This window comes from Solanum stenotomum, chromosome 9, assembly GCF_019186545.1.
Source record: "Solanum stenotomum isolate F172 chromosome 9, ASM1918654v1, whole genome shotgun sequence".
In the NCBI taxonomy this organism is placed as follows: Eukaryota; Viridiplantae; Streptophyta; class Magnoliopsida; order Solanales; family Solanaceae; genus Solanum; species Solanum stenotomum.
This window is the reverse complement of record NC_064290.1, coordinates 56,124,217-56,152,211: the sequence shown is the minus strand read 5'-3', so window position 1 is coordinate 56,152,211 and position 27,995 is coordinate 56,124,217. Positions and strand designations below refer to the sequence as shown.

At 36.0% G+C, this 27,995-nt stretch overlaps 7 protein-coding genes across 12 annotated transcripts in view; 1 reads left to right on the top strand and 6 right to left on the bottom strand.

Annotated features, from left to right (window-relative positions):
- Positions 1–27,995, bottom strand: part of LOC125876532 (transmembrane emp24 domain-containing protein p24beta2-like) — a 125,010-nt gene that overhangs the window by 45,905 nt on the left and 51,110 nt on the right. The gene's annotated exons all lie outside the window — the stretch shown is intronic.
- Positions 11–5,335, bottom strand: LOC125876526 (serine/threonine-protein kinase D6PK-like). 5 transcript variants are annotated; one of them, XM_049557729.1, is made up of 4 exons: positions 5,000–5,335; positions 4,659–4,703; positions 3,186–4,258; positions 11–1,115 (listed from the first exon to the last, which is right to left on the bottom strand). In XM_049557729.1, the coding sequence occupies exons 3-4, from the start codon at positions 4,121–4,123 to the stop codon at positions 239–241; spliced, it is 1,815 nt and encodes a 604-aa protein (XP_049413686.1). In that variant the 5' UTR covers positions 4,124–4,258; positions 4,659–4,703; positions 5,000–5,335; the 3' UTR covers positions 11–238. The 5 variants fall into 5 exon arrangements, with proteins under 5 accessions (XP_049413686.1, XP_049413687.1, XP_049413688.1 ...); XM_049557730.1 differs by lacking the exon at positions 5,000–5,335 and adding an exon at positions 4,851–4,939; XM_049557731.1 differs by lacking the exon at positions 4,659–4,703.
- Positions 7,100–10,183, bottom strand: LOC125876535 (uncharacterized). Its single transcript, XM_049557743.1, has 3 exons — positions 9,911–10,183; positions 8,282–8,401; positions 7,100–7,450 (listed from the first exon to the last, which is right to left on the bottom strand). Exons 1-2 carry the CDS (start codon positions 10,142–10,144, stop codon positions 8,288–8,290), a joined length of 348 nt encoding a protein of 115 aa, XP_049413700.1. The 5' UTR covers positions 10,145–10,183; the 3' UTR covers positions 7,100–7,450; positions 8,282–8,287.
- On the bottom strand, positions 11,253–13,215 carry LOC125876525 (pentatricopeptide repeat-containing protein At5g66520-like). The gene has a single exon (XM_049557727.1). It carries the CDS (start codon positions 13,146–13,148, stop codon positions 11,265–11,267), a length of 1,884 nt encoding a protein of 627 aa, XP_049413684.1. The 5' UTR covers positions 13,149–13,215; the 3' UTR covers positions 11,253–11,264.
- Positions 13,926–17,034, bottom strand: LOC125876533 (uncharacterized). 2 transcript variants are annotated; one of them, XM_049557742.1, is made up of 3 exons: positions 16,893–17,034; positions 14,700–15,013; positions 13,926–14,164 (listed from the first exon to the last, which is right to left on the bottom strand). In XM_049557742.1, exons 2-3 carry the CDS (start codon positions 14,974–14,976, stop codon positions 14,085–14,087), a joined length of 357 nt encoding a protein of 118 aa, XP_049413699.1. In that variant the 5' UTR covers positions 14,977–15,013; positions 16,893–17,034; the 3' UTR covers positions 13,926–14,084. The 2 variants fall into 2 exon arrangements, with proteins under 2 accessions (XP_049413699.1, XP_049413698.1); XM_049557741.1 differs by having other exon boundaries at positions 16,830–17,005.
- Positions 18,589–24,396, top strand: LOC125876520 (GBF-interacting protein 1-like). Its single transcript, XM_049557720.1, has 8 exons — positions 18,589–18,813; positions 19,526–19,569; positions 19,717–19,843; positions 20,201–20,884; positions 21,329–21,629; positions 21,956–22,214; positions 23,079–23,549; positions 23,705–24,396. Exons 1-8 carry the CDS (start codon positions 18,648–18,650, stop codon positions 24,011–24,013), a joined length of 2,361 nt encoding a protein of 786 aa, XP_049413677.1. The 5' UTR covers positions 18,589–18,647; the 3' UTR covers positions 24,014–24,396.
- Positions 24,569–27,355, bottom strand: LOC125876527 (uncharacterized). The gene is made up of 6 exons (XM_049557733.1): positions 27,077–27,355; positions 26,413–26,850; positions 25,961–26,184; positions 25,713–25,859; positions 25,155–25,379; positions 24,569–25,063 (listed from the first exon to the last, which is right to left on the bottom strand). The coding sequence occupies exons 1-6, from the start codon at positions 27,338–27,340 to the stop codon at positions 24,814–24,816; spliced, it is 1,548 nt and encodes a 515-aa protein (XP_049413690.1). The 5' UTR covers positions 27,341–27,355; the 3' UTR covers positions 24,569–24,813.

The window sequence follows — 27,995 nt, the reverse complement described above, 5'->3', positions numbered from 1 at the left end:
AACAAAGATCTAAATAAACTAACAAATTCACATTATCGATTGGTAGCATCAAACTTGTAGTGTTTTGCCATGCAACAAATTTTCAACTGTTGAATTACAACTCAAACAATAATATGATCATCAAACTAATCAAACCTTCACATTACATCTTCCAAATGTTGTACATCCTTCCTATGTTTCATTTTGTGAAGATGAACAGCCAATCGCCTTGACGAAAAAAAGATATTTAAAAAATAGATTAGAAGAAATCAAATTCAAGATAGTTGTCTGAATTCTTCTGGTAAGGGACAGTTCCAGCTACACCTTTCTCACTGGTTGATGCTGCTGGTGGAACTGAAATTCTCTCGAATTCCACGGGCCTCGGGATCTCAGGAGGGCTCGCGCAACGTATCAAAGCCCAATTTACACCTTCAAAGAAAGGATGTTGCTTGATTTCTGTGGCTCCTCTTTTGTATGCCAATCTATGCTGTGGCTCCTTCACCAGCAAGCCTCGGATAAGATCTCTCGCTGAGAAACTGACCACTGGAGTTTCTGGAAACCGCAAGGGCTGACCAACAACGTTGAAAAGAGTTTGTCGATTTCCTGATCCCTTGAAGGGTGTTTTGCCAAACAGTAACTCGTATAGAAAGATACCAAAGGTCCACCAGTCTACTGCACTCCCGTGTCCTTCACCTTTGATTATCTCGGGTGCTAAATACTCGTGAGTCCCAACAAATGACATTGACCGCGCTCCAGTAGGCTCAGCAATAAGCTCTGGTAATGGGCTAACTTGATTACCTATTTCATTTTTAGATTTCTTTTCTTTCTTTGACTTGCTGGAAAAGAGGCGAGGCCCGAAACATGTTGTAGGAACAGCACAGGACGGCTGAATACAAGAGGGCTCGATGCATGCTGGCTGCACACAATAAGCTGAATTCTTGCGCAGTGGCTCACCTTCAAGAGATGATGACTTGACAAGCGTTGGACTGACAGCACAGCGAAGGGAGAGGTCAAAATCAGAGAGCATTATATGTCCATCTTCTCTGACAAGCACATTTTCTGGCTTGAGATCACGGTATACAATGCCAAGCATGTGAAGGTATTCCAGAGAAAGGAGCACTTCTGCTACGTAGAACCTGCAATTTTAAGATACAATACAACACAAGCGAATTAATAAACCGCAGTCACCAACACAAACTTTTTGTTCATGAGTTTGAAATTAAGCAAAGGCAGAAAGCAGAAATGAAAATCCTTATAATTTCTTCCTGCTTCCTTCATTGAAGTTTTAGCACTAGCAATAGAAGGCTTATATCTACTATTCAACTCAAAAGAAAAATACACAAATATTTACGATACTTCACATATTCCGAAAACATGCAACATCCCATTCAAATCATGTCAAGAAACAAATATGAATACACTAGTTTAAAACATTCTTCATATGCATAGTATGCAATTTCTAGACCCCTCCCACCAGCATAGATACCAGACAACTCTGTCCATCAATGCTTGAACATATGAAAACAAACCTCTTAGTGTTTTTGTATCCGCTTGGTTTTGAACCAGAGACCACATGGTTCTTAACACACTTCATTGACCACTAGGCCACACCCTTGAGTGCAGGGTGGGAAGATTTTAATTGCAAGGAAGAGAGAACTGCCAGCAAAATTGAAGAGCTGGTTACAGCTTTCATTATTCCAGTGACTTGGGAGACGGGCAAGAATCATCAAACAAAGAAGTTGCCAGAAAGGCATCCCCCACCCACCACCAACACCACCCAAAAAAAGGTGTATTACTGAATGGTAGTGATTTTGTCCGACAGTGACAACTTTTTCAGTGGTCCAAAATATTATCCCTTGTTTGGGTTTCAACATTTCCCCGCTTTACTCTAGGGGAGGGGAACACAACACTTACCCTAGATCTGGTTATTTAAATGCTTCCTCTGTCTTGTATAAACTAGTTGAATATGAGTTATGCAGACATTGATAATACAGTTGGATGGGTTATTATAAGAGTTCATTAGATGTATCAAATTAATAGCTGAACAACCAGGAAGATTTTAAGATGTCATATACCATTGAATCTAATATTTTTGACAAAGTAATATATCCATTACAACTATCTACTTCAGCAAAAGATATTCCCATTACATTAAAGAGGTCAATGTTTTGCAAATGACTAAAAGAAAAGTGTGTCACAAGAATGAGTCAAAGTGAGCATTTGACAGTCTCTGAATGCTCCAACACCAACCAAGAAATCAATAATGTTTCTTAATATTTAAAATCAGGTGGATGACTACTAAACAGAAGGATTCATTTGCCAGAAGGAAAAAAAAACCTGCTTGCACCTTAGCTGATTACCCCAACTACAGGACCACGCAACAAACAGTGAGCTTAATGACTACAAAAATATGTTATGTCCCAGCAGGCACCAAACCTTAAAAGTAAAATAAACAGCATTTACTATGTCCAATTAAAATAGTGGTCACACTAACTTGCAGCTATGAATTGGAAATAGTTGACAAGAAGAACATGCAACAGGCAACAGAGACCAAAAACAGCTACGTATAGACTATGGATCTAACACAGGAGAGGAATTTAAACCAGTTTAAACATCCACTTGACTTGGTAAGAAAAACACAAGCAAATGATACCTATGGAGGAAAAAAAACTAGCAAATGATCCCAAAAGTAGCTCAAGCACACTCATTTTATGAATTTAAGATGTAGGATCTAAACCACTGAGCAAAGAATAAAGTCAGAACATCAAATAACCAGCCTCTTGAACTAACAGTGAGGTCAACAAGCATTTCATTGTCCAGAGGTAAATGATATAACTGGTTAGTACATGCAATCCGACTGCTTTAGGTACTTGAAAGAACTTGCATAGAAGTCAGTTTGCTTCAATTCAATTTCTTGGTACCACCAAGAAAATCATGTCATTTAAAGGCATTTATATCCCTTGATTGTTATCAGTATATCTGTTGGATCAATTAATTTAAAATGAAGAAATAATGGATGATGTTGGATTAATTATGTCTACAGCCATAACAAAAACATATCTAGATCTAACAGTTAAAGATATAGTCAATGCTGTAAATTGTGAAAATAATACTCCAGACTGAAAGCAACAAAAGATGCCAACTTTTTTAAAAGAAAGAAGAGCAAACTATCTTAAGACAGTAAGGTCAGTGATCAAGTATCATACTTCACCGCTTGTTCTGAAAAATGCTTCCCTGGTTGTCTTTGTCTGAGTGTGTGCAGGTCTCCTCCTGGGCAGAACTCCATCACTAGACATGAAAACTTTTCTGTTTCAAAATGGCTATATAATGTTGGGAGAAATGGATGGTCCAAGGACTGCAATATCTCTCTTTCTGTCTGAGCACGAAGCAACTTCTTACGACTAGCTAACGACGCCTTATCCATAACTTTCATGGCAAAATAACACTTTGTTCCACACAACTCAGACAGATACACACTTCCAATATCACCACTTCCCAGCTTCTTCAGCAACCGGAAGTGCCTCAAATCCAATGCCCCATCTTTACTACGGATAGCTTGGATGGCTTCCCATCTTGAGTCATTAGCTTTATGAGGTTTGTTGACACTGCTGCTCAAGCTGCTAGAAGTACTCTCCTCACTTACGTCAGTTCCTGTGCTCCCCCTACAGATGCTGCTCTTACCACTCTCAATAAAATCTGCTCGATCGCTAATTTTTGCACTTCCACTTGTTTTTGCAATACTGCTAGCCCCATCACTAACTTTGGCTGATGCTGAGCTGTCCTTAATAGAATTCTTCCTTTCCTGATCAGCTGTCCCTTGTGAACCTTTTACCTCCATAGGCATAGAACCTACTCCACTAGCTGAATACTTTGAATTGCCCAAATATAAGTTTGAATCAAATTTATCAGCAAGTGAGTTGGAAGATCCCTTAGGTTGACTGATCTGCGATTTTTGGCTGACAGTTGATTCTACCACAAGCTGTTTCGATACAACTTCTCGTTCTTTAGAAGTCGCGATCTCTAATTTGTTATTTTTTGGAACTTGGGAAGGTGTAGACCTGCGAGAACTCCGCTCTGTTGTCTGATTTCCAGTTGTCTTGTTCAGCTTTTCGGCTAAACTCTTGGAAGAAGGTGTCGAGGCCATAGAAACGAATATTGATACCTAATTATACTGTGCTTACCAAACCCATTACTCGAACTCCAAGCTTAAGCCATTAACCCCCTTCTTATTAGAAAAACACACCAACATAAGCAGCTCCATCAACAACATAGAAAGTTCCTAAATTGAAACAAGAAAACCATAAAAACACAGCCCACCGCACAATCACAGTCAAAAGTTCCTAAATTGGAACAAGAAAATCATAAAAACACAACTCAACCGCACTATCACAGTCAAAAAGTTCCTAACTTGAAGCAATAGAACTATAAAACAACAACAGATGGCACTATTTCAAAGAGACAAAAAGAAGCAGAACTTGAAATCATTAAGGAAGGGAAAAATAGAAAGTAAAAAGATCTGAACACACAAAGGGGCTGAAATGATGAAACCAAACTCCACAAGGTCAAAAATCAACAGTCATTTAGTAGACTAATCCAACAAAAATTAAGCAGCAGACAGCAGATCATTATTACTTAGCAACAATTAAAGGTCCAAGACACCTAATGTCTCAAACATTTACCTCAAAAACAACCAAATTCCTTTTTTTCCTCCAGGAAACAGGAACCTAAAACAAGGCAAAACATTAAAATGCAGTCATTAAAGAGCACTCAAACACCACATAGAAGAAGATAAGAACAACCCCACATAGATAACAAAAAAGAAACAGAAGAAGGGTCAATGAAAGCACACAGATCTTGTGTAAAAGACCCACCTTTTTTTTCCAAGAAAACCCTACCAAGCAAAATCGTTAAACCCCACAAAGCCCCAAATGCTAAAAACAAAGAAAGCCTAAAAAAACCCACCCAGCAAATCACTGGTCCAGTTAAAAAGTACCAAAAAAAACAGCCTAAAAACTAGTACCTGAAGTCACAAAGATTAGAACTTTGAGGGTTTTTTTGTTGAAGAATGGACAGAAAAAAGCAATCTTTATACTGTTAGATAAAGAAAAGATACAAAAGAGAGAGAGGGGACCTAATTGTGAGGAGAAAAATAGGTTTGGGAGTGAAGAAAAGGATGATTCTCGACAGTTGAGGCAAAAATTAGTAGAGTCCCTATTAACAAATTGAGAACATGGGGGGTCAAAGCTAAAGTAAAGCTTTTCACGTTCAATTATTTCATTGTATTTTGTCCCAAACACAAGTGTCTGAATCAACAAACATATGGGCCACCACCCCTCTCCAACCTGTCTCTCATACTTTCTTTTATTATGTCATTCCAAATTAAAAATACCAAAAATTGGAGATCATCAATCTCCACAAAACTCTAATAACAAAGAGTTATTGGTATTATTACTACTAGTTTTCTTATTCAAGGGTCTATCGAAAACGTCTCTCAATTCCACAAAGATTGAAACTTTCAAATGCACTATGATCTTTGCAAATCATTATAGAAAATTAGGTAGTAACAATTTTCTAAAATGGGCAGAACTAGACACTTTCATGTTTAATGCATTATTTGAGTGAATAAGCAAAGCCTATTTGATAAAGTTTTCTTTAAGAGATAGTGATGATTCCTTTTTGGTGTTCGCCCTTTGTTTATTTAGATGTTAAGACAAGATAAGCTTAGTAAAATAACTTAAAAAACGAAAAACTAACATAATATAACTAGTTAAATTGACTTGTCGGTTAGTTCAAAGAATTTTTTCTGCATGATCCAACCTTGACTTTGCACTAACACTTCGCTCCATACAACATCTTATACCGTGTGATAAGGTGTTTTTCAAACTAATTTTTATTTTATTTTTCGAACTATTTTCATGCTTGCTTGGTCCATTAACCACTAGCCACACCATATTGTGGTTATTGGCTTGTGAAATGATGGCTTTCATAGAGTTGTTAGCAGTCAAATCAAGTAGATAAATGGTATATGGTCCAAATTAGGTGCAAAAATTAAGAAATGAGATCTAATTTTAGGTAGCAAAATTTATAAGTGAAAATGATTTGTGTTATGGATCATAGCAATTGTATTTATTAGGTCACCTCATAACAGTCTGGATTCTGATCTAAAACAGAACAAACAAATAAATATAAAATGTTTTTGTATATAAAATTAAGAAAGAGGGAAAAAAAAAAAGTCACGGGTTTACTCTTAATTGCATGTGAAGAGAGAATAATGTCAATTTTTTCCTTTTTTCCTAAATTTTTTAAAGCAAATTATGTTGTATCTAATAATTATTGAATCTGGCCAAATAATTAGATATACTAAAATTTGCTGAGTATTTTTTTTAAAAAAAAGAAGGCAGAACATATTAGGTTCTTACGACTAAATCATTACATATTTCAAGAAATTATGAGTTCAGAATATATTATTTATTAAAATTTTAGTGATTTTTCACATGGAATAGTTATAGAATCATGATGAATAGTTTTTGTAAGGTTTACTTAGTGCTCTACTTGACTTTTGATTTTACATTATTTAAATTAGAAGACAAAAGATTCTTATACTATGTATCAAAAACACTATTTATATTATCCATCCGTCATTGGTTAGTAGGTAGACAAATACTCTTATGATTAAGCGAAAACTTTAAAAGACAGATAATACGAATCGAAAAAGAGTATGATTATTTTAGAATTTAGATTATAGTTGAGTACCTGAATTTGAGGTACTCCACAACTCTACAAAGGGACATGACATGACATGATTTGGTCAAATTGGTCTGACCTCTGTCACTTTCAAAGCCATTGTTTATTTGAGCAATTGCATAGTTTATTGAAGGATGATACATTCACTAATTAACATTACAAAACAACTAGACATTGTTGACCCCAACTAATTTTTTCTTTTTACAACAAAGGAGTAATCATGTTCTTTTTCAATAATTGACCAAATATTTCTGTATAACATAACTTGCAAGATTTTAGTGAGACTCAACAACAACGACAACAAATTCAGTGTAATTCTGTAAGTGGGGTCTAGGGATGGTAAAGTAGGTACAGAGGTTGTTTCAAAAAGATCCTCCAGTAGAATGAATAGTGAAAAAGAGACAATAGCAACAAACAGAAACAACATGTTCAAATGGACTAATGAGTTCTCATATGCAATGAAACCTATCAGGCACAACTATCTCTAGCTTGGCAATTTCTTATATTACTTTGAAGCAGTCTTCACAAACGCGAAAAATTCTTCATTATTCTGATTGTCTCTCATGGTTTGGTGTTCATCAAACCAAAAACATTCTGTCCAGCATAGGACAAATCTGTGAAATTGTTATCCTAAGGAGATATGAATGAAAGTTGTTCTAGGATATCTGCGATATCAGCTTCCTGTTTTGTTGAATCATCTGAAACCACCTTCGACATGACACCAGTACTGCAAACAACACGTACGTTGAGAAAATGTGTATATATAAGACTAAGAGATGGACTCAATGTGATGCATATGCTGCAAACAAGCAAGAATGTGGAAATGGATCAAAAACTTTGCAGACAAGTAGTAAATGTTAAACGTTTTATGGAACCATTCACATTTCCACAAGAATTTATCCGACTCATTCATACAAAAGTACATCAAGCTTTTGGCAAAATCAGAGTCACCACAATGTCCAGTAACATCGTAGATGCAAATATCCATCAACAACCCGACAATAGCAACACAGGAGCCACTGCCATCCCAGACCTAATCCTACGTAGATGTATTTCTAGCTACGACTCCATCAATTACAGTTGTTTGACCTGGATTGCACAATTTCACGTCCAATACAACCACTCAATTAAAAGACGAAAGGCAGTGAGTAATGCAGCTTCTGAAATCTTAGAATAATCAAGATGAGCCAATTAATGATCTGAGTCCTGAATTCAATTAGCCATTGCAGCAATGAGGTTACTTTCCACATGGAAAAACTATTCATCGGATTCATCAACAAAGAAAAAAAGTATATTTAGCTCCTAACCAAATTGCTAGAAAGGAAACATCCATTAAGAAGTTGAAAAAATATAAATTTAAGTAACATGCTACAACATGAAGCTCGTTAGCTCTGTCATTTCCATTGGTTCTTTCATTTCTTAGACATACAGACTTTCCAAGCTTAACGTGCTATGACATGGCAATTTTTGGACCATAAACAACACAACATAAATGGATCCATTGTTTACCACAAAGTCACATAATCAAGCGAATGGAAAGGAAACAGTGAAAACCTACCAACTTTTAATGCTGATAAACATCAGGAAGGCGTAGACCCACACTTGCAGCAGATTTGCCCAGCACTTTTGTCATCTCATTTGATCTATCCACTGCGATGTTGTAAGAAAATAACAAGTCCTGCAAAAACAAAGAAAGCCACATTTGTAAGATACAATTATTATCACGATTCAAGATAACAAGAATGTAAGAATCATGATCGCGGAGAGAGTTCACCACGCAAAAAATGTTATAGTTGAGAAAGAAAGAATTCCCATGACACCCTTTTAATTGTTTCAACTTATGGTCAAGTAATAAGGATAAAACGACTAGTTACAGCTATACATTTAGGCTTATCAGAAGAAAAAAAATCTTTCGTAATATGATCGAATATACAACATTAACAATGACACAATAACAAAACCTTAATCTAACCAATTGGTATAGACTCTATGTAACCCTTTTTATCCTTAACAAAATCCACATTGATTCCAAGAAATTGTACGTCTACTGAGAATTTTCCTCCATATTATTTTCAGTCTACCTCATTCCCTTGTAGCACCTCCAATTATCATAGTATCACACCACTATCTCAAGTGACCTCTTATTTTATCCTACACTGTGCCACTTCCACTCTCTACTGAATGTGATGACTTCTAATCTTATCTGATATTGTGTGATTACTCATACATCTTGACATCAACATTTTTGTGAGCTCTAATATTGTAGGTGCATAGGACCTTAAAGGCTAAACATTCAATCCACATAACATTGTTATCCTCACTACCTTCTGTGACACTTACAATTCACTAGGCTATACGCCTTAACCAAGTAAATAAAAACATTATAAACCAATTAGATATGAAACATTCAATCCACATAACATTGTTGTCCTCACTACCTTCTGTGATACTTACAATTCACTAGGCTATACGCCTTAACTAAGTAAATTAAACATTATAAACAAACTAGACATTTCATTTACATACTTCTCATGTCCAAATTTATCTAACACTTTTAAAAACGACTCTCAAACTAACTTTTAATTACTTTTTAACAATTGTTTTCATATATTCTTCCATTACTAACACTACTTCCCCACTTCGTAGAACTACACTGGATATGTTGTCATATATTCTTCCACTACTAACACTATAATAAAGAGTTACAATTAACTATGTCTATTTCATCTTAGCCAAGAAACAAAAGCTCCCGCTATGAATGGAGTCTGGGGAAGGGCTATTGTATGCAATCTTACCTTACATTTCCACACTCAAACTATAACCTCCTAATCACGTGACAACAATTTTACCGGTTACTCAAGGCTTCCCTTCCAATAAGATAATAACACGAGTCTAGGGGTGGAGCTAGGTAGGGCTGAGGATTACACTGTTTATACATGCATATACAACAGATGTTGAACAACTTTCGGCTTTCATATTTTAAACTCCGTAAGTGAAAATCCTAAATCTGCCACCGGATGCAACCACACCAAATAAGTCATTATACATAAAAACGAAATCTTTCATAACAATCAAAACAAACATAGTACTTAAAACAACAATATGATACAATACAACAAGTAACAAGAAAAAGAGGGGATACAACTAAACAAAAAATGGGGATAATTAATTAAAGAGATGAAGCTACCTTATGATGATGGATACTATTGAGAAGACAAGTATAATTTTGAGCAAGATTAATTCTTTGCTGAATAAAAGAAGAGTCTTTTAGGTATTCCAGATTTATGTTCTTCTTGAATTCTTCCCTGCTGAAATCAGTAAAATGAGCTTTGTGTTCTTCCCTCCCTATATGTTTTTTCACTGCTTTGAGTAGATTTCTATACACCATTAAAGTTGCTCTTCGACCTTCAGAAGATCCCATTTCTGCAAAATACAATTGAACTGATATTGTGAAAAATCAAAACTTTATTGGGCATTTATGGTAGTTTTTGGAAGATTCAAACAGGGCGAGAAAATGGCAAAAATGGTCTCTATGTTTGAGAGTAGCTAAAAATACCCTTAAGTATGTATTGAACAATTTTGGTCCTTTTAAGTTTGCAAAGTTAATAATTTTAGTCTTCGTCAAACATTTATCGAATTATGTCTATTATATTTGATGTAAACTATGAAAAGAAGAAGGAAATTAGCGGAAACTCGTATTTAGAGGTGAAATTTTGTAGTTTTTGCTATTTTAAATTTAGTTCTTAAGTCTAGTGACCTTTTTTGAGGTATTATTTTAACTTTATTTTTAATATCTTTTTAATATTTAGTGCAACTTATTGTGTGGCATATTTTAGGATTTGATGAGACTTTCTTGGTGTATATAGTTATTTTTTAAAAAGTTCAACTTTGATAAAATTTGGAAAATATTTGATTGGGATTACAAGTGTTTTAACTTATTGGTAAATTTAAAGCACCAACTGTTCAGTGGATATTTAAACGATTGTTTTGAGTCTACTCTCAAACATAAATGATCATTTTTGCCGTTTTTGTATCGAGAAATCCAAAAATTAAACACAATTATTAAAAGTCTGGAGTAAAAATAAAATATTAAATTGTAGACTGGTCCTTTTAATATAGGAAAGGGATGCATTGTGACCCTTTCATTATCATCCATCTCATATGAGCTCGTACACTTATATATCTATTGTCATGGGATTTTTATGTTGCATTTCCTTATCAATATTCTATGTTTTAGCTTATTTATTAAGAGCACGTTGGCAAGTTATGATTATGCTGTTTTTCCTCTTTTGTTAAATATATTTTTTAAAATGTTGGTAAAATCTAAAATTAGTGACAAGAATCAAGCATCAACAAACTGCATTTCAATTTCAACCAAGCCTATTATCTCCTGAGTTTCGAATTATGTGATACTGACCTTTAGAGATTTCTCGATTATCAAAACAAATACATTTTGACTTTGTATTGGAAGTTCAATGCTTCATTTGAATCAAGAAAACAATATATTGCAGTATACAAAATGTCTCCAAGTGCAAGATTTGTTACCAATAGTCTTTACAAGAACAAAATCCATCTTTAAAACAATGAAACCTATTCCTATCACGCACAACTATCTCTCTCTTGACAATTTCTGATATTACTTTGAAAGCAGCATGACAATCTTCACAAACGCGAAGATTCTTCATTATTCTGATCGTTTCTCCTGGCTTTATGTTCATCAAACCGAAAACAAGAGCCAATTTCTCACTATGTTGATACACATATTTTTCTTTCTCATTCTCTTCTATGTCAAGTAGAACCACTGATATATTTGGTACATATCCTTTGGACTTCATTTGTTCTAGCAGTTCATCCCATCTCTTAAAGATCTGCTCGGCCTGAGGATGGTTATCATCTCCAGCCACAAATTCGTGCGTTGTTCCTGCTATAGTAATTGAACTCCAACCTGGAGTTTTCTTTACTCCGCGATCTTTCATCAACTTCCTCACCCTTGCTGCATCTTCCCAACGCTTAGCTTCTGCATAAATGTTAGACATGATAATGTAGTATCCATCGTTAAGAGGGTCCAGGACACCTAGTTGCCTGATAGCTTCCTCAGCCATTTTCACATCCTTTTGAATTCTACATCCACCAAGAAAAGAACCCCATACAACAGCATTTGGTTTTATAGGCATGCTTGTGATGAGCTCATATGCGTCTTGAAGAAGTCCTGCTCGACTCAAGAGATCAACCATGCAACCATAATGCTCGATTTGAGGGGAAATGTTATAGTCTCTACTCATGCTAGTAAAAAGTTCGCGCCCCTTGTTGATCAACCCCATATGGCTGCAAGCATGCAAGATTCCAAGAAACGTGACCTCATTAGGCTTCATTCCCATTTTGATCATCTCGTTAAAGAGTTCTAAGGCTTCATCCCCATGCCCATGGATAGCTAAACCCTGGATCATAGCTGACCATGATACAATTGTTCGTTCCTTCATTTCATCGAAAACAACTTTTGCAGCCTCTAAGCAGCCACACTTAATGTACATGTCAATCAGAGTGTTACAAATGTGAACGTTTCTCTTGAACCCGCTCTTATTTGAATACTCATGAATCCTCCAACCCAATTCAAGTGCACCCAAATCAGCACAAGCTGCAAGAATAGCCACTACAGTCACCTCATTCGCCCTCAACCCCGTCTCTTCCATTTCTACGAAAAGTCTAATAGCCTCTTTAGCCTTCCCGCAATGAACAAAACCAGTAATCATAGCAGTCCAAGACCTTAAATTTCTCTCAGGCATTTTCTCAAACAAGTCAAACGCCCCATCAACATCACCCTTTTTCGCTAATTGGGTAATCATTATGTTCCAGGACACAACATCTCGTTGAGGCATTTTATCGAACAGAAGGTTCGCATCAGCCATTGCTCCACAAGTAGCATACAAATGAAGAAGTGCATTTAGCAAAACTAAATTCGATTGAAACCCAAGTTTCTCTATATACCCATGAACAATTCTCCCATGTAAAAGATACCGTAACCCAACACAAGCCTTAAGAACAAACGAGCAAGTGAAACAGTCAAGACTCACATTGTAACTACGCATTTGATGAAACAAGTAAACTGCATCAATTAAAGAACTACCTTCAGCAAGATGTCTCAAACAGCTATTCCATATGGCAACTTCTTGCTGATCAACAGAGCTGAAAATCTGTTGAGCAAAGGGGAAATCGGGAGTAAGTGCGCACATGGAAGCTACCCGAGAAAGTGGGAGTAGTGAAAGAGGTTTATTGGTTTTGATGAGAAAGGCAACAGCTTGTTTGAGCTCGAATGGAGAAGTGAAATGGTGGAGAAGGGTAGTATTGGGGATTTCTGAAGTGCCATTAATGGAGTCTTTGAGTTTTGGAGAGTGAAGTGGAGATGCCAAGCAAACAGAATGCAGCATTGCCCTAGCTTCAATGTTAGTTGCTAATGAAGCATAAGCCTATGCAGTAGTACTTTTTTGTTGTTGTTGTTTGGCTACTTGGCATTAGGATTCAATTAAATTCTGTGTCATGTAGTTGACATAAGAGTGAACTCTCAAAATTTGAACACGAGACTTCTAACAAATATTACAAGTATCTTAATTTTTCCATCACACCCCTCGATGGTGTAAGTTAGTTAGAAGGATAAATATGAACTTGAAGACATGAACTTCATCATTTATACTTCTTTCGTTTATTCAATGTTGCATGTATCTCAATTCCTAAGGCTAGTTAGATTAGAAGATCATCATAATCTCAATAATATTTGTAGAGATAAAAAATTGATGTGACAATCTTTATGTGACACAGATATTAATGTTTCGACCACATCAGCGCGATTGAGTTTTAAGTGTCTAAATAAACTTTGTGAAGTAATCTTGGGATGACAGGCACAAGAATCTCCCGAGGCCATTCTGCCTAAATGGTTCACCGCATTTTATCCTATGATTTTTTTACTTTATACAGAAATCAAGTTTGAAACATACGCTCTCAAATTTGAAAGTTCTAAAGTATCAAACCTTATAGTATGCACGTTGAAAAATCAAGAATCACAATGCGTAAACTGTTTCCTTTAGTTAGTCCTTCATATGGTAGAATCTAATGTATAGAATAAACCACATAGGGGCTCCAACCATACAAAAGTTACATAATGAACAAAATTTCAATCGATACGCAAGGGACTAGGACAAAATAAATGCTGCAAACTCATCAAACTCAAACTTATATGAAAACCAGTAACTACATTCAGAAGTTGTTTGAAATGTAAAGGACAAACCGTGTGTTACAATAAAAACTATCACAAAACTCATTACAGAAACTAGTAACTACATTTAGAGTTTACATGAAATGTGAAGACCTCAATAGTCAGGGATTGCAGTAAATCGATAACCTTGAGCACCTCTCCAAGAGTAATATGCAATCCGCGTCTCATAAAAACCTGCAAGTGATTATCAAGGTCAAAGCTGATCGTTGGAAGTTGCCTAATCAATTATGAATGAAAAAGTGAATATCAAACTTAAAAAGAGAACTTATTACGCAACCAGAAGTGTAGTCAGTATTAGACTCAAACAAAACAGAGAAAATATGACTTGAAGTAGAATCTATTGCTTATTGCAGAAGTTTACAACATGTAATGGACATCCCAAAAGATCGATTAAATATGACTATTTTCAAGTGCAGATCTACAATCACCTTGATATGGGGCTTCTAGCAACTACAGAGAGGACAGATACAGTAACACGTAGCTCAACCTTTTACTATCTCACCTATTTATTGTGCTGCAAATTCAGTGTACGTTACCCTGTTAACACAAACTGATAATCACGCTGTCAAATAAATGGTGCAGCCACAAATTGATCCTGGATTTAATGAACTACTACACTCTCCTCGAGGATATCTTGAACAATTATCGACTAAAGTGTTGCAGCTTAAGCATCCAAAGCAATATAAATTGAGGTATGTTTTTGACTTACCAGGGAGAAAAGTGAGGATTCCAAGTCCAAGGAGACCATATGCCTGGGAACTCTCTCCTTCCATATGACCAGATAAGATGAAGTAGGATAGTAAGAGAAGCAGACATCCCAGAAAGAGCAGAAAAAGAGCAAGGGCAATGGACTTCCAGGGGATTCTATCTAACGATTTTGGTGAATAATCAAATCTAGGGTCAGCTCGCTTGCCAGAATTTCCATAATAGTCGTCATCTTCATCCACAGCGAGACGACTGTAATTAATATTCCGCCTAGAAGCCATACACTAGAATTCCCAGTCTTTGAATATGAATAGATGTCTGCAAATTTTGTCAGATGATCACCCTGAATAAGGTAGCTCAAAAGAACACCAACAATTATGAAACACAAGGATCGGACTACCAGAATATATAATAAGTTGGCAAAGTAAGCTGGAGTTCAAAAATAAATACCATCTTAGGTATAGAGGATAACTTTAAAGATTAGTTCAATAAACACATATAACAAAAAGGCAAAACACTACTTCAGTCGATGCTGTTACAAAAGTATATTAATACGCATCACATTTTTCATGTATTGCAACACATGAGTGTTGATAACTTTTCCTGACTTTTAATCTGTCACTAACACACTAACGACATTGCTGCTCTAATTATTAGAGAAATACAAAAGAAGTATCACTTCTGGAATGTTTTTTGTTTATAAGGCTTACAAAAGTGCCTTGGAATGATATTTTTGTGTTAGCATTTTAGTGGTTTCGGCAATCAGTGTATCCCAAATCTCAACAAACAAACCAAAACATCAAATGTCTTCTTTGGCCAGATCCTCGTTCTGAAGCATCAGCAAATTCTAAATGCCCAAATCAGGATTTAGTGAGACCTTTACATCGCTTCTACTTGGCGCTTATAATTTGAAAAGTATATGAGATTCATAAAACTCATAGACCATTTTGTAAAGCTCTACAGGTGGCACATTCTTATAAATTTGATATTCAAAGCACTAAATTAAGCGAGTATCACACCAATTCTATCATAGACAGCCCTTTTCTGAATTGTATCATAAGGAAAACTTTTCAAATAGCACTGTCCTGATCTCCTTGCTTTTTTTTGTGAGATTTGCTGGAAAGGCTAAGACGACCTTCTAACAGTGAAGAATTGTCCCTTATTAACTTTGAGGCACTTGCAAAGAGAACACCTTTTTTCTTTAGAGAAAAAAAGAAAAACGGTGTCAATCAGAAAAACAATGGTCAAGAGAACACTTTTATTTGGTAAGATGCCAATCCGAATTAACCTGGTGAAACATATGCCATCTAGAGGATCTCTACATGTATAGTCGACTGTCTCAGTTGAGTGACACTATCGCTTTACCTCTGTTCCGAAATACATTTTGCAATAAATCAACAGCATCTGCATCCCCTAGACACTATAGTGATAGAACTTTACTTAACAAAGAATAGAACCTCTGGAGAGTCGTCTTTGCCCAAGTGTGAACGGCAGACGACTGACTTTGGAAGCGGAACAGAACCTATTTCCGCTCTTTCGGATTCTTATTGAGCATAGCAAAATCAAGGTTGAAGATAAAGTCAGCAAAGTTTCCAAGGTGTTCTACCTTTGCACAGTCTCGGTCGCATGAATGTGTAGATCAAAGTAAGGGCAAGGTTTGCATACATCCTATAATTGTGCTTCGAATTCTTCTTTTCTTTTAAGCTAAATCTCTATTGGAAATAACTTCTTTACCACATAAAGGTAGGGGCAATATTTGCATAAATCCTACCTTCCCCAGATCCCACTTGTGGAATTGCATGGGGTATTTGTTGTTGTTTGGACTATCAAATGTTTCATAATTCTTAAGTGGCTTTTTAAATCAGGTAAATTCATTTGAGTGTTTTCTAAGGAACATCAAAATCAAACAATCAGAAATTCCAGATGCCATTTCTTCCTATCAGGTAAAAAAATCAATTTTTTTCCATCCATGAAGGCCAAACCAATATCAATACTCATCAGAAATCAAATCACATATGAATCCAACTCAATCAATAACCCTACAGGCTACACCTACCAAAAACAGGATGCATAATCATTCAAAAACTTATAAATCAATAAAACATTCTGCTAATTCGAAAAACTTCACACTAACCTTGAAGAGAAAGAAAGCACAAATTCACTGAACAAGGTGACCGGAACACCGACGAAAGCTTACCGGCGACGATTACAGTAGACCCGAAAAATCGCGCCCAGTTTTGACCCGATACTGCAATTTCTCTTTGATCCTTCGTATAATTTTCTTGTCGTTTCTAATGCTACAAAATAATTATTCAATTTCACATTTATCCTAATAATATATATAGTACTAAATATTCTTCTAATAAACATTCTTTCTATTTACAAAACCAAGTATTTACACTTTTCATATCATGATAAAAATACAATATAAATTAGGGATGCTTTTCTGATTCAGCTCATTTTTAAATATATCAATTTAGTTTATAAGCTATTTATAAATATGTTAAATCATTAAGATATCAATTATTAATTGTTGACGATTTAATTATTAATTTACAAGTCATTTTAAAATGTTATTATTAGCTATTTCTTGTATAAATATGTATTTTTAAATGACATAATACATAAACGTATTTTTTAATTTGATGTCATCTGATATCTATATCCTTCAACTTTAGGTGTGAATAAGTATACACTTAAACTTATATATGATTGAGAAAGTAGACATACATATCATACTTGGTATCTTACGCAACAATTCATGTCCTACACAACATTCAATATGGTGTTCTCCATGTAATACGATAAGTATAATACGTGTATCTACTTGTTCAAATTTATACAAGTTTCAGTATCTATTTATGCATATCCAAATCGAAGAGTGTATATGTCAGCTAAAATCAAATTAAAAAGCATATTTATATATTATATCTTTAAATTAAACACTTGCACTTGTGAGTTGTGAGTAGGGGTGTTCATGGTTTAGATAAAAACCGATCCAAACCGAAAAACCAAACCAAATCGATAAAATAAAACCGATTTTATTTGGGTTTGGTTTTAGATTTTTGAAAACCGATAGTATTTGGTTTGGTTATGATTTTATTCGAAAAAACCCGAAGAAATAACCGAACTGAACCAATGAATTATATACATATATTTTATTAATATACATACTTAATATATTATTTTTATAAACAATTTTAAAGATCTTATACATATTTTCATTAAAATTTCTTTATAATTTACTTATTGAAAGCAAAAATGCCAAGATGAAACATTTATCTTATTGATTTCATGTATATGAGTGTCTATGTCAATTCTTTGTGGGACTAAAAATGTTATTGTATCTTCCTTCTAGGCCAATATAGTGAATTTTAAAGCTTTATTGATAGTAAATTTAGTGATTGAAAGTTTAGTAATTTAAGTCATTCTAACTATTTTTCGTTTTGAATGGATTGTCGTCACTTTTTTCACATTTTAAATGAATTGTTTCTTTTATTTTTGTGTATGGTTAATAACCGAATAACCGAACCAAACCAAACCGAAACCGATAATCACCAAACCGATAAATGTATATTATATTTGGTTTGGTTTGGTTTTGATAATTTTAAAACCGATTAAGTTGATTTGGTTTTGGTTTTGACCAATAATCGATCCAAACCAACCCGTGAACACCCCTAGTTGTGAGTTATGAGAGACGGACCTTGAAAAAAAAATGTAGGGATATATTACATTAACTAATTATTTGTGTGTCATGCTCTAAAACATCCATTTATTTCGAAACGAAGTGAATAATATTTAAATATTAATATACATTAAGAAAAATATAAGTACTCTATCTTAAAGTAACTTGCAATCATTTGTGTTTTTCTCGTAATGATTTCAATTGTGCATGCTCCTATTTGGGTACATGTGAATCTAATTCTGTAATTTCTCCGTTCTCATTGTCACCATGAGCACCGGCGTTTCGAGAATTATAATTCCGAGCAATGTTCGGAAAACGATTGACGATATAAAGGAGATCGCCGCCGGCAAGCACACCGATGAAGACATCTACGCGATGCTCAAGGAATGCAATATGGATCCCAATGACACCGCTCAGAAGCTTTTATATCTCGGTAATTGTTACCTTAATCACCAATTTATATAATTATTTAGCTTGTTTAGCGATACAATAGTAGTTAACAACCATCCAAACAAAGCTTGATTTGATGCTTGTATGTTTCACCGAAATTAGGTTGGTAAGGATAGAAATAGGACTTTTTTCATATTATAATCGTGGTGTTTGGGCCAGCTTGCACGCAACTTAGACTAATTTCATGGGATATCTTTCATCTCCCACCAGCAACAACAAGTACCAGGTAACTTTGTTAACCAAGGCGATGTAACTTTGTCTATCAAAGCTAGGATAGAAAAAAATCATTTTTTGATTTTGTGTCTAATTTTGTGAATATCTGGTCAATTTTGCTAATTGTGGTTTCACCGATATACTCATGGTCCTGCAGGAAGAATAGGAAGCAAATACTTCTAATTGTTTTTGTTTTCTTTCCTTTTTATGCTTTAGAGTAAGGTACTTCCTCTATGCTTAGAACTCTCCTGTCAGTATATGTTTATATGGAATCTAGGAGTATATTTTGTTCTAACATTCTTGAAATCCCTGTTGGTTGTTGATTCCATATCTGCCTCCGTGATGCCTATCTCGTTACATAGTTTTGCGATTTCTAGGGAACATATTATCTAAGTTTCATAATCCGTCATGAATTCATGTAATTGCTGAGCCTATTACATTATTGTTTTCTTCACTTGAGCAAACACTATCTAATTCTGCAGATACTTTTCATGAGGTGAAAAAGAAACGAGACAGAAAGAAAACAGTAAGCATTTCTCTTAATGATTATGTTGATTCAAACTAGGTTTATTCAGGGGACACAGCTAGTAATATGGGGATAGTCGTTATAGATATTATTACAAAAAATTCACTTAGCTTGATCATTCATTGTTCCACCATCTGTTTATCACAGAAAGCCAGCAGCCAAACTTCTGACGATTACAGGTGGATGTCAGGCATGCAAAGAAGGGCTAGGGATGGTCGTGAGATAATTTCTGCAAATTACGTCACTGATAGTAAATATGGGACTTCAACCCAGGGTAAGAGTTACTGTCATAATGTGGTCTTGATCTTGATCAATTAATCACCTACTTTTCTTGAGTATCCAGAATGTTGGGTATTAGTTTTACTATTTTGAGTCTTTGGGCATACATTTCAAGAATAATTGAGCAACTTTCATGAGCAAAGAAAAGAGTCGTCCTCCTTAGTAGTTGGATGCTGGTTGGTCCACTCCTGCCTTCATGTGCAATATTTTGATATATGCACTGTTTCTTATCACTTATACAACATGGCATATGTTGGAATCTGGAAGAGTGTTTCATTTTGATAGAGGGAGATGTATTTTCTATATTTATGGCTTGCAATGTGAACTTACCCTCTTTCTTTACTGTCGACAGATGCCAGTGGCAGACGATACATTAAGAAAGAAAATGGAGTCAATAGTTCGAAGGATAGAATATCTAAGGTCTCCATGCCACCTGCACGTAAAACAGAAGATGCTAGTATACATCCTAGCAAAGAATTTGCTGTTGAGGTTGCTGGAGATGATCCTAGTCATGTCAGTAGAGTTACTTCATTTGTTAATGTAAATAAGTTGGCAAAAGTTTCAACTATACCTCCTAATTTAATATATCATCATCTGAACTTGGATCCTGGCCCCACTCCTACTCCCACCCCCACCTTTGCACCTGGAACCTTTAAAGATAAAGTTTTCATATCGATACCTAATGAGCTTGTGAAAAGCACAACTTCAGGATCAGTTTCTGGTGTCTATTCTTCTTCATCGGATCCTGTGCTAGTGCCAGCCTTGAACCCACGAAATCCAGTAACAGTTGGTACGATAAAACGTGAGATAGTTAGCCAGCGCACTGTTACCGACTCCACTGTGTCTCCTGCGAATGAGGGAACATCAGATGCTTGTCAAGATGCTCCCCAAAATACTCATGCAGTCACTAGAACTGTAAACTACATAAACACAACTGGGCCAAAAGAATCCTGGGGAGTTTCAGTCACTGCCATACAACCAGTTGCAATCAATAATGAAAGTCAGCATTCCAAACAAGTTAAAGTTCATTCAGGAGGTACCACTTTGATTTATATCGACTCTCCTTTAATTTGTTTTTATCTTTTCTGAAAGTCTGAATTTCAGGGGAATACAACCTCCTTCAATTAAGTAATGTGGATAGATTTCTTGTTAACTATTTTAGTTGCAAAATGTCAAAGGCCAAAGTATTATTGTTAATGTGGTTTTCGAGATATACATGAGAAAAATAGCTGGCTCTATCTTATAAGTCCATTTCACTACCATCAATTCATGATGTGGATAACTGCTTACTGGTTTTGTCGTCTGTTCAATCATTGAATTTGGTTGGCTTTCTAGAAAATCAGATATTAATAGCATAACCATCACGAGCTTACCATGTGTTGCTTTTGAGGAGGAGAGAAAGGAGAACTCTTGTGATTCTCACTTTCTTCGTTTACTTTTCCTTTCTTGGTAATCTCACTTTATCATAATCTTGATGCAGTATTGCCATCTCAGGCAGCAGCTGTTGCAAAGGGAGACAATTTACCATCAGTTTCTAAACCAAATTCTTCTGTGGAACAAGCAGTTCCACAGCTTGACATGAAGTTAGAGAAGTTAAATGTCTCTGCCTGTTGTCAACCTGTTATTTTTCCGAATAATCTTCAAGTACCTGAATCTTTTAGGAGCGGATTGACTTTCGGTAGTTTGGATCCTCAACTGGATCACAGCATAAGCTGTGGCAAAGACTCGATGCCTGTGGAGACTGTTCCAGCTAATGATACTACTTCCATGGAACCTGGGAGGTAGGTAACGGAGTGACATGTCATGTGTTGTATTCATTTGTGATTTTATATATCTAAATGTATCTCTACTGAAGCATTTTTCTGATTCGTTCTTGTCTGTGAGCATGTCAATAGATATTTTGCAATCATGTATAACATTTTGATGAAGATTCCATGACCAATTGCCTCTGGACTGCCGAGTTTTTTTTGTAGCTTATTGTAACACTAGGATGCCCTTGTCATTATGCTTATCCTGATCTGATCTGTAACACAGTAACTGTTTATTGGGTAATCTTTTCTTTATATCTTATACTTGGCCTCTCATCACCATATAAAACTAACTGCAGCTACGCAGATGCATCTTCAGCAGCTCAGAGAGGTGATTATCCTGACAATCTGCTGTCGCACCAACATGGATCTGAAAATATAGCACCTTTTGAAGTATCTGGTGCTTCTCCTGTGTATGATCCGTCAAAGCCGGAGAAATGTCCACCTTCTGCAGGCTCACAATTGCCACTTCTCCAGACTCCTCCTGATTACAGCTTGGGTTTTGTACCACCCATGCTTGGGCCCCATCTTGTGTGTATTGAGGGACCAGAACAGCAGGCATGTCATTGTGTCCCTAAAACATCTCTACTTCCCATATTTCATTCGAAAGGATTTTTTTTTCCTTGCTCCAGTATGTGCTGTCAAAATGAATATTTAGTCAGTTTCCTCTTACATAAGACAATGCTAACTGTGTAAACAATTTGAATGGGAAGATCTTGTAGTATTGGCTATTGAAGGATTACTTTAAGATGGAACAAGTTCGGCATAAGTTCTTGGTTCACTTGCAGATTAGTTGCTTATTTGGTATTTCTTTCTACAATATCTGATCTGAACCATGAAATACTCAGAGTGGAAGGGCTTTATTTGTGTTGGCCAACAGTTCACTAAAACTATCCTGTGTTTGTCCATGGTAATACACTTACTCAGTGCTTTCCTTTATATCAAACAAAGAGATGGATATGAACATAAAGTTCTTAATGCATTAAGTTTCCATTAACAGAGTGATCATTGGCAAACCAGTGATTTTGAAACAAACCAATCTTTCTGACCAATTACCTCTGTCAGAGCAGACAAGAACTTGTTTGCAAATAATTTTTTATATTTCTCACTCCCCCAATGCTTTCTCCCGAAGGACCCCAACCAAGATACACATGCATGTATATATGGGTAACAACGTTGAACCTTACCTTCTTTCTTTTGCTGGAGATTCTTGTGACATTACTTGTAGAAGAATGTTTGTCTCTGCTTAAAGTTGAAGGTATTTGACACATCGAATTAACTTTTGTCTATTTGGTGCTTGTTGGCTCTTGAATTATGTGCCTTATCTTCCTTCCCTCCCCACATCACCCACTCTGTCATCTCTTTTTTGTGTCTGTTATTTTTGGTCTGACAATTTTTTTGTAAATCTATGGCCTTCTGCAGGGTGGGAATTCTCAAGCTCCTTCAACATTGGGCTCTAATCAACCTGTGGCTCAACCCATAGGCCTTGGGCAGAGTTCTGTCAGCGTTCCTCCACATTTGTTTCCTTTAGTACGCCAACCATTTCCTCCTAATTATATGCCGTATAACCCTTACATTCCCCACCTTTACATGCCACAGAGTGCCCACCAGTTTTTGGGCCCGAGTGGATTCCCTCAGCAGCCTTCTCCTGCCAACTTTTATATGTCACCATCAGTTACTGCTGCTGGTGTCAAATTACCACTTCCATCCCTATACAAACCAGCAGCTATTGCTGGAAACTTGAACCACTTTGGCATCCCTACTGGCTACAGTTCATATGGGTCATCAACTGTCTCATACAGTGGAACTCCAGCTCTAGTTTGTTCTGCTAGCAATGAAAATCTCACTACACCTGATCTGAAAGAAAAGAATGTCTATTCCATGCACAAGCAGGTTTGGATTTTAATCCCCGTTTTCCTTTTCTAACTTATGTCCTTTCTACTTTTGGTTGATTTGAATGTGGCATATTATGTGAATCAATCATAAAGCATGTATCGGTTTCTGTCCAATTCTGATATTGAGATATCACCTAATCTTTTTTCGTGCAGAATGAAGATTCCCATTACAGAAACTCTGCACCTGGACGTGATCAATCAATGCTTCAGACCAATTATTTTTACAACATCCCTCAGGACCAGCACATTGCTGTTGCGCCAGCACACTCATCCAATAGCTCTTTTCCTGGAATTAATGCATCTCAGACAATAGTTGCACAATCTAATGTTCAACCCCTAGCCCAGCAACCTCAAACTGTTGCCAGATCAGGTGATTCTGGCCTTCCTACATCTGGTGCTTTTCAACAACCTCAAGCTAATATTCATTGGAATAACAAATTGCTGAATAGAGAAAACGTCTAAGAATAAAGACCATAGATATGTTTACTGTTTACATCACCCAAGTATGTAGTATAGACATCACTGATAGACCAAAGCCGTTCCCTTAAGTGTACATTAGATGTGGCTAGAAACTAGGCACTCTCGGTGAGTATGTTGGAGTGTTGGCTTCTCAACCTTTCGTTCTAAGATAAAGTTTCTTGCTTTTGATAGCTAGCCATTAGCTTTCATCAATTCCCTGATCTTTTTTAGGGTGGAGAAGTTTTTGATCTTTGAGTGGAGCTGGTGAAGATACCAATTGTTTCCATTTCTCTTTCTAGCTTGTATATCAACTTTTGACAGCAAAAAGACACTATTACATCTTGAAAGGCTTGACATTTGCCCCTTGGTCACTATAAAGATAAACATACGAGCTATTTGTCCTTCCTGAATGTGTTGACTTTTTTTTGTTCCAACAAAACTTTAGTGCAATATCCTATGATGTGTTACAATATCTGGCAAGGTTTTTTAAGTGCAAAGCATGATGTATGTATTAGGGGCACGTTACGGATTCATTATCCACCAAGTTTAGCCTCTGATGATTTCTTGGTAATCAAATAATGAAGATTATAATGTTGCGATGGGAAATCCCGAGTACAACAAGAGCAGGTCTCAATATCATCAAGATATTGCAGCACTATTATCACTCGGCAATGGATTCCACAAAAAGTTGATAGGTAGATCAATGTGTGTGTTACTAGAACATTACAGCATAAAATGAAACCTAAGTGCTCATAACATTCATCTTAAATAACCTGTCAACCCCAACTGTTGTACCCTACACATTATGATGAGTTTTTGGATAATTTCTTTTCTAGAAGATCATTTTCCCTCCTGATGGTATCAAGATCTGCTTTCATCTTGTCAATATCAACACTTCGAGACACCATAGTTGCAAGTTTGCCTTCATAATCAGACACTTCTCGTCGGGCTCTATCTGTTGCAAGAAGATTTTCAGCTATTTGTTCAAAGCTGTCATGGATGTTAGTCAGTATCCTGTAAGCTTGTTGTCCCACTTGGTCCTTTTTTGCCTCCCTTGTAAAAGATCAGACAATTTACATCAGAACAATCTACACTCTCGTGAAGATGTTAAATTCATGGCCACCAGCATATTAAAAGATTGTACCTGAATACTGTTTCATCCACCACTGCATGAGTTCGATTAAGCCGTTCTTGGACAGAGTTGCTCTCCAACTGAAGCTCCCTTGTTTCTTTTAATATTCTTTCTATGTCAACATCCTGCTTCCGGCTGTTTTTGGTGATCTCTTCAACACGCTGAATGTAGGTTCTCCTAGGTTGCAGTTTGGGCTGCTTCTCAGCCTTGGCTGAGAGTTCAATGAGTTCGTCCTCTCTGCAGAGTGACGCATAGCAAACATTCAGACAAAGCTACCAAGTTGATTAAATTTCTCTACATGCTTAGAGAAATGAGCTACTCTGTAACCAAAACAACATTTTTCATGGTATATGAACAAGGCCTTAAGCAGCATTAAAAGCTCGGATATACAAATAGATCCATGCTACTTGACCTCTTTCCATAATGAGTAATGAAAATTCTTAAATGTCAAAGAATCCAACCGATAAAAAACCAACAATGGAACAGTTTCTTCTCTCAATTTCACTCTTGGTTCAACTACGTAATCTAACAAACGATGGATATATTGCATGACCTAATAGAAGATGGTACCTTCTTTTCTTTTCGGCTAATATATACTCCAGCTTCAACTCAATCTCTTCCACCTTTTTATATTTTACATAGGTATCTGGTTCTGTTGCTCTTAACTTTTCCTCAAGAGAAACCTTCTTCTGCTCAAGGGCCTTGCTTCTATCAATGCTGTACGAGATTTTAAAAGGCTTAACAATTGATATCATCCAAGTTTCAATAGGGAAAATATAAGTAAAAATGTTCAAAATATAGAAACATCATTATCCTACCAGCGACTCTCCATTTCAACAATTGTGCCCCTTTTCACTTCCACCTGATCGGTTAGCTGATTCACATAAAAGTCACTGGGATGTTTGTGATCAGAAGCCATTTCCACTGCTGCTTTCAACAAATCAAGTTTTTGTTGCAGTTCTTGTAATTGAACAGAGCTTGAGACTGAATTCTCCACAAGCATTTCCTTTTGATCTTGTAAAGTTTCCGTCTTGCAATTTGTCTGCAATATGGCATGAATTTAGAAGATAAGACGACATGTTGGAGGCTTTCTGAATGCCTAACCACTAAATCAAATAGTATCACTGTTTGTTCCCTATTTCCGTTATCTTCATATATGCTCCAATTCAAAATTATTGGCTTGTTCTGCTCTATTGGACAACTAGCTCAAAGCCTAAAAGGTCTACACAATATACTAAAGATGCAATGCAATCCATTTATAATTAAGTACCTGAGGCAAATGCTCGCATGGTGAAGTTGATTGTTGTCCCCCATACTCAAAATTATGCTCACCGTCTCTCAAAGAGCTCCTCCTCACGCCCTCCACCAAATCTAGGACGTCTTGTTCACCACTTGACGTCTCATTGCTAGAACCAACTCCACCTTCTATAGGTATATCAACACCATTATAAACCTCTTCCATCTTATTCGGAATAAGATCAGATTCCTTTGATGCCTCTGGTGTTTGTGTCATCCTCATCAATGGATCACACTGTCTCTCCGAAAGCCCCTTACGTGGCAGCAGTCCTGCATCATCAAGCTTTTCTTCTGGAGTCTTAAGAAGACCTTTAGATTCTCCAACTACATATTTTCGAGCTTCAACATCAGATAGCCTCCCAACCAAGAACCTTATCAACTCGTACAAGTCCTCTTCCGATGGATAAAGGAACTGCCTAAGCAATAAACACAAAATGCTTTCTCTAAGCACAAATTGAAGCAATCTAGAATTAATGCAAATCAAAATCAATTAATTCCGTATTGAGCTACATCACCTACTACGAGCGCATATAATTTGACATATGAAAAAAATAATTAGTAAGAAATTCGGTTACGTCTGCAAAAGCAGCTCCGAAACGTGCAGATAGAGACGTATATATAACAGTAGTAAGTAAAACCTTGTGAAAGCTGATATCTCCGACGAAACCTAGGGATTTGAAAGCGGAGGCAAGCTCCGAGCAGAGCTTTGAGCGGTCGGCAACTGAATTCTCCGGCAAGGAAGCGGGAAACGACGAGTTTTGGCGGTCGATGAGGTGCAATGCCTGGGAGGATATGGAGAATAACGTCGCAGGCGTGAGATCTTTCACCGATGATACGCCGGGAGGAATCGTCACACCGGAGCCGGCGATGGAGTTCAGTAGAATATCTTGCGATTCTTCCATTTCTCCTCTGAAGATTTTGACGGGGTTTAGATCCCTTTATTATTCCATTAATACTTTATATTTTAAAAAATTTATTGGATATTTTACTAATTTAATAACTTAATATATTCACAAGGTAAAATTGGTGATAAATTTGGTAAAACAAAAAAAAAACAGTTTTAAATTATTTGTATGAGTAATTGTTGATAAATCGTACCAAATAATAAGGATGTTATTAAATCATAACAAACATATAAAATTATATTCACAAAAATGACTATACATTATGAAACGACAGGTAAAAGTCATCCAAACAAGTGGTTAGAGCCAGAAGAAATAACTTATTAGTACAATATTTACATACTCCCTTTCATTTGGCATCCTGTGATCAATTTGACAATATTATTGGTTTTATATTTATATTAGAAATCATCTATTTTTCCTTACAATATTTGCCTATTAATATTATTTCATGTAGTAACTCCCTTATCTTTATCTAAGTTGATCGGACTCTATAAAAACATTGTTGCTCGTGTTGGATCCATTAAAACTACACCATTTTTGAAAGATATGCCAAGCCTCCAGTAACATTTTTGAAGAGTCAGTGCAACATAGATCTGAATAATAAAATAGTTTGTTTTTAAGTAGTTAACATTTTCATTCCTCATAGTTTCAA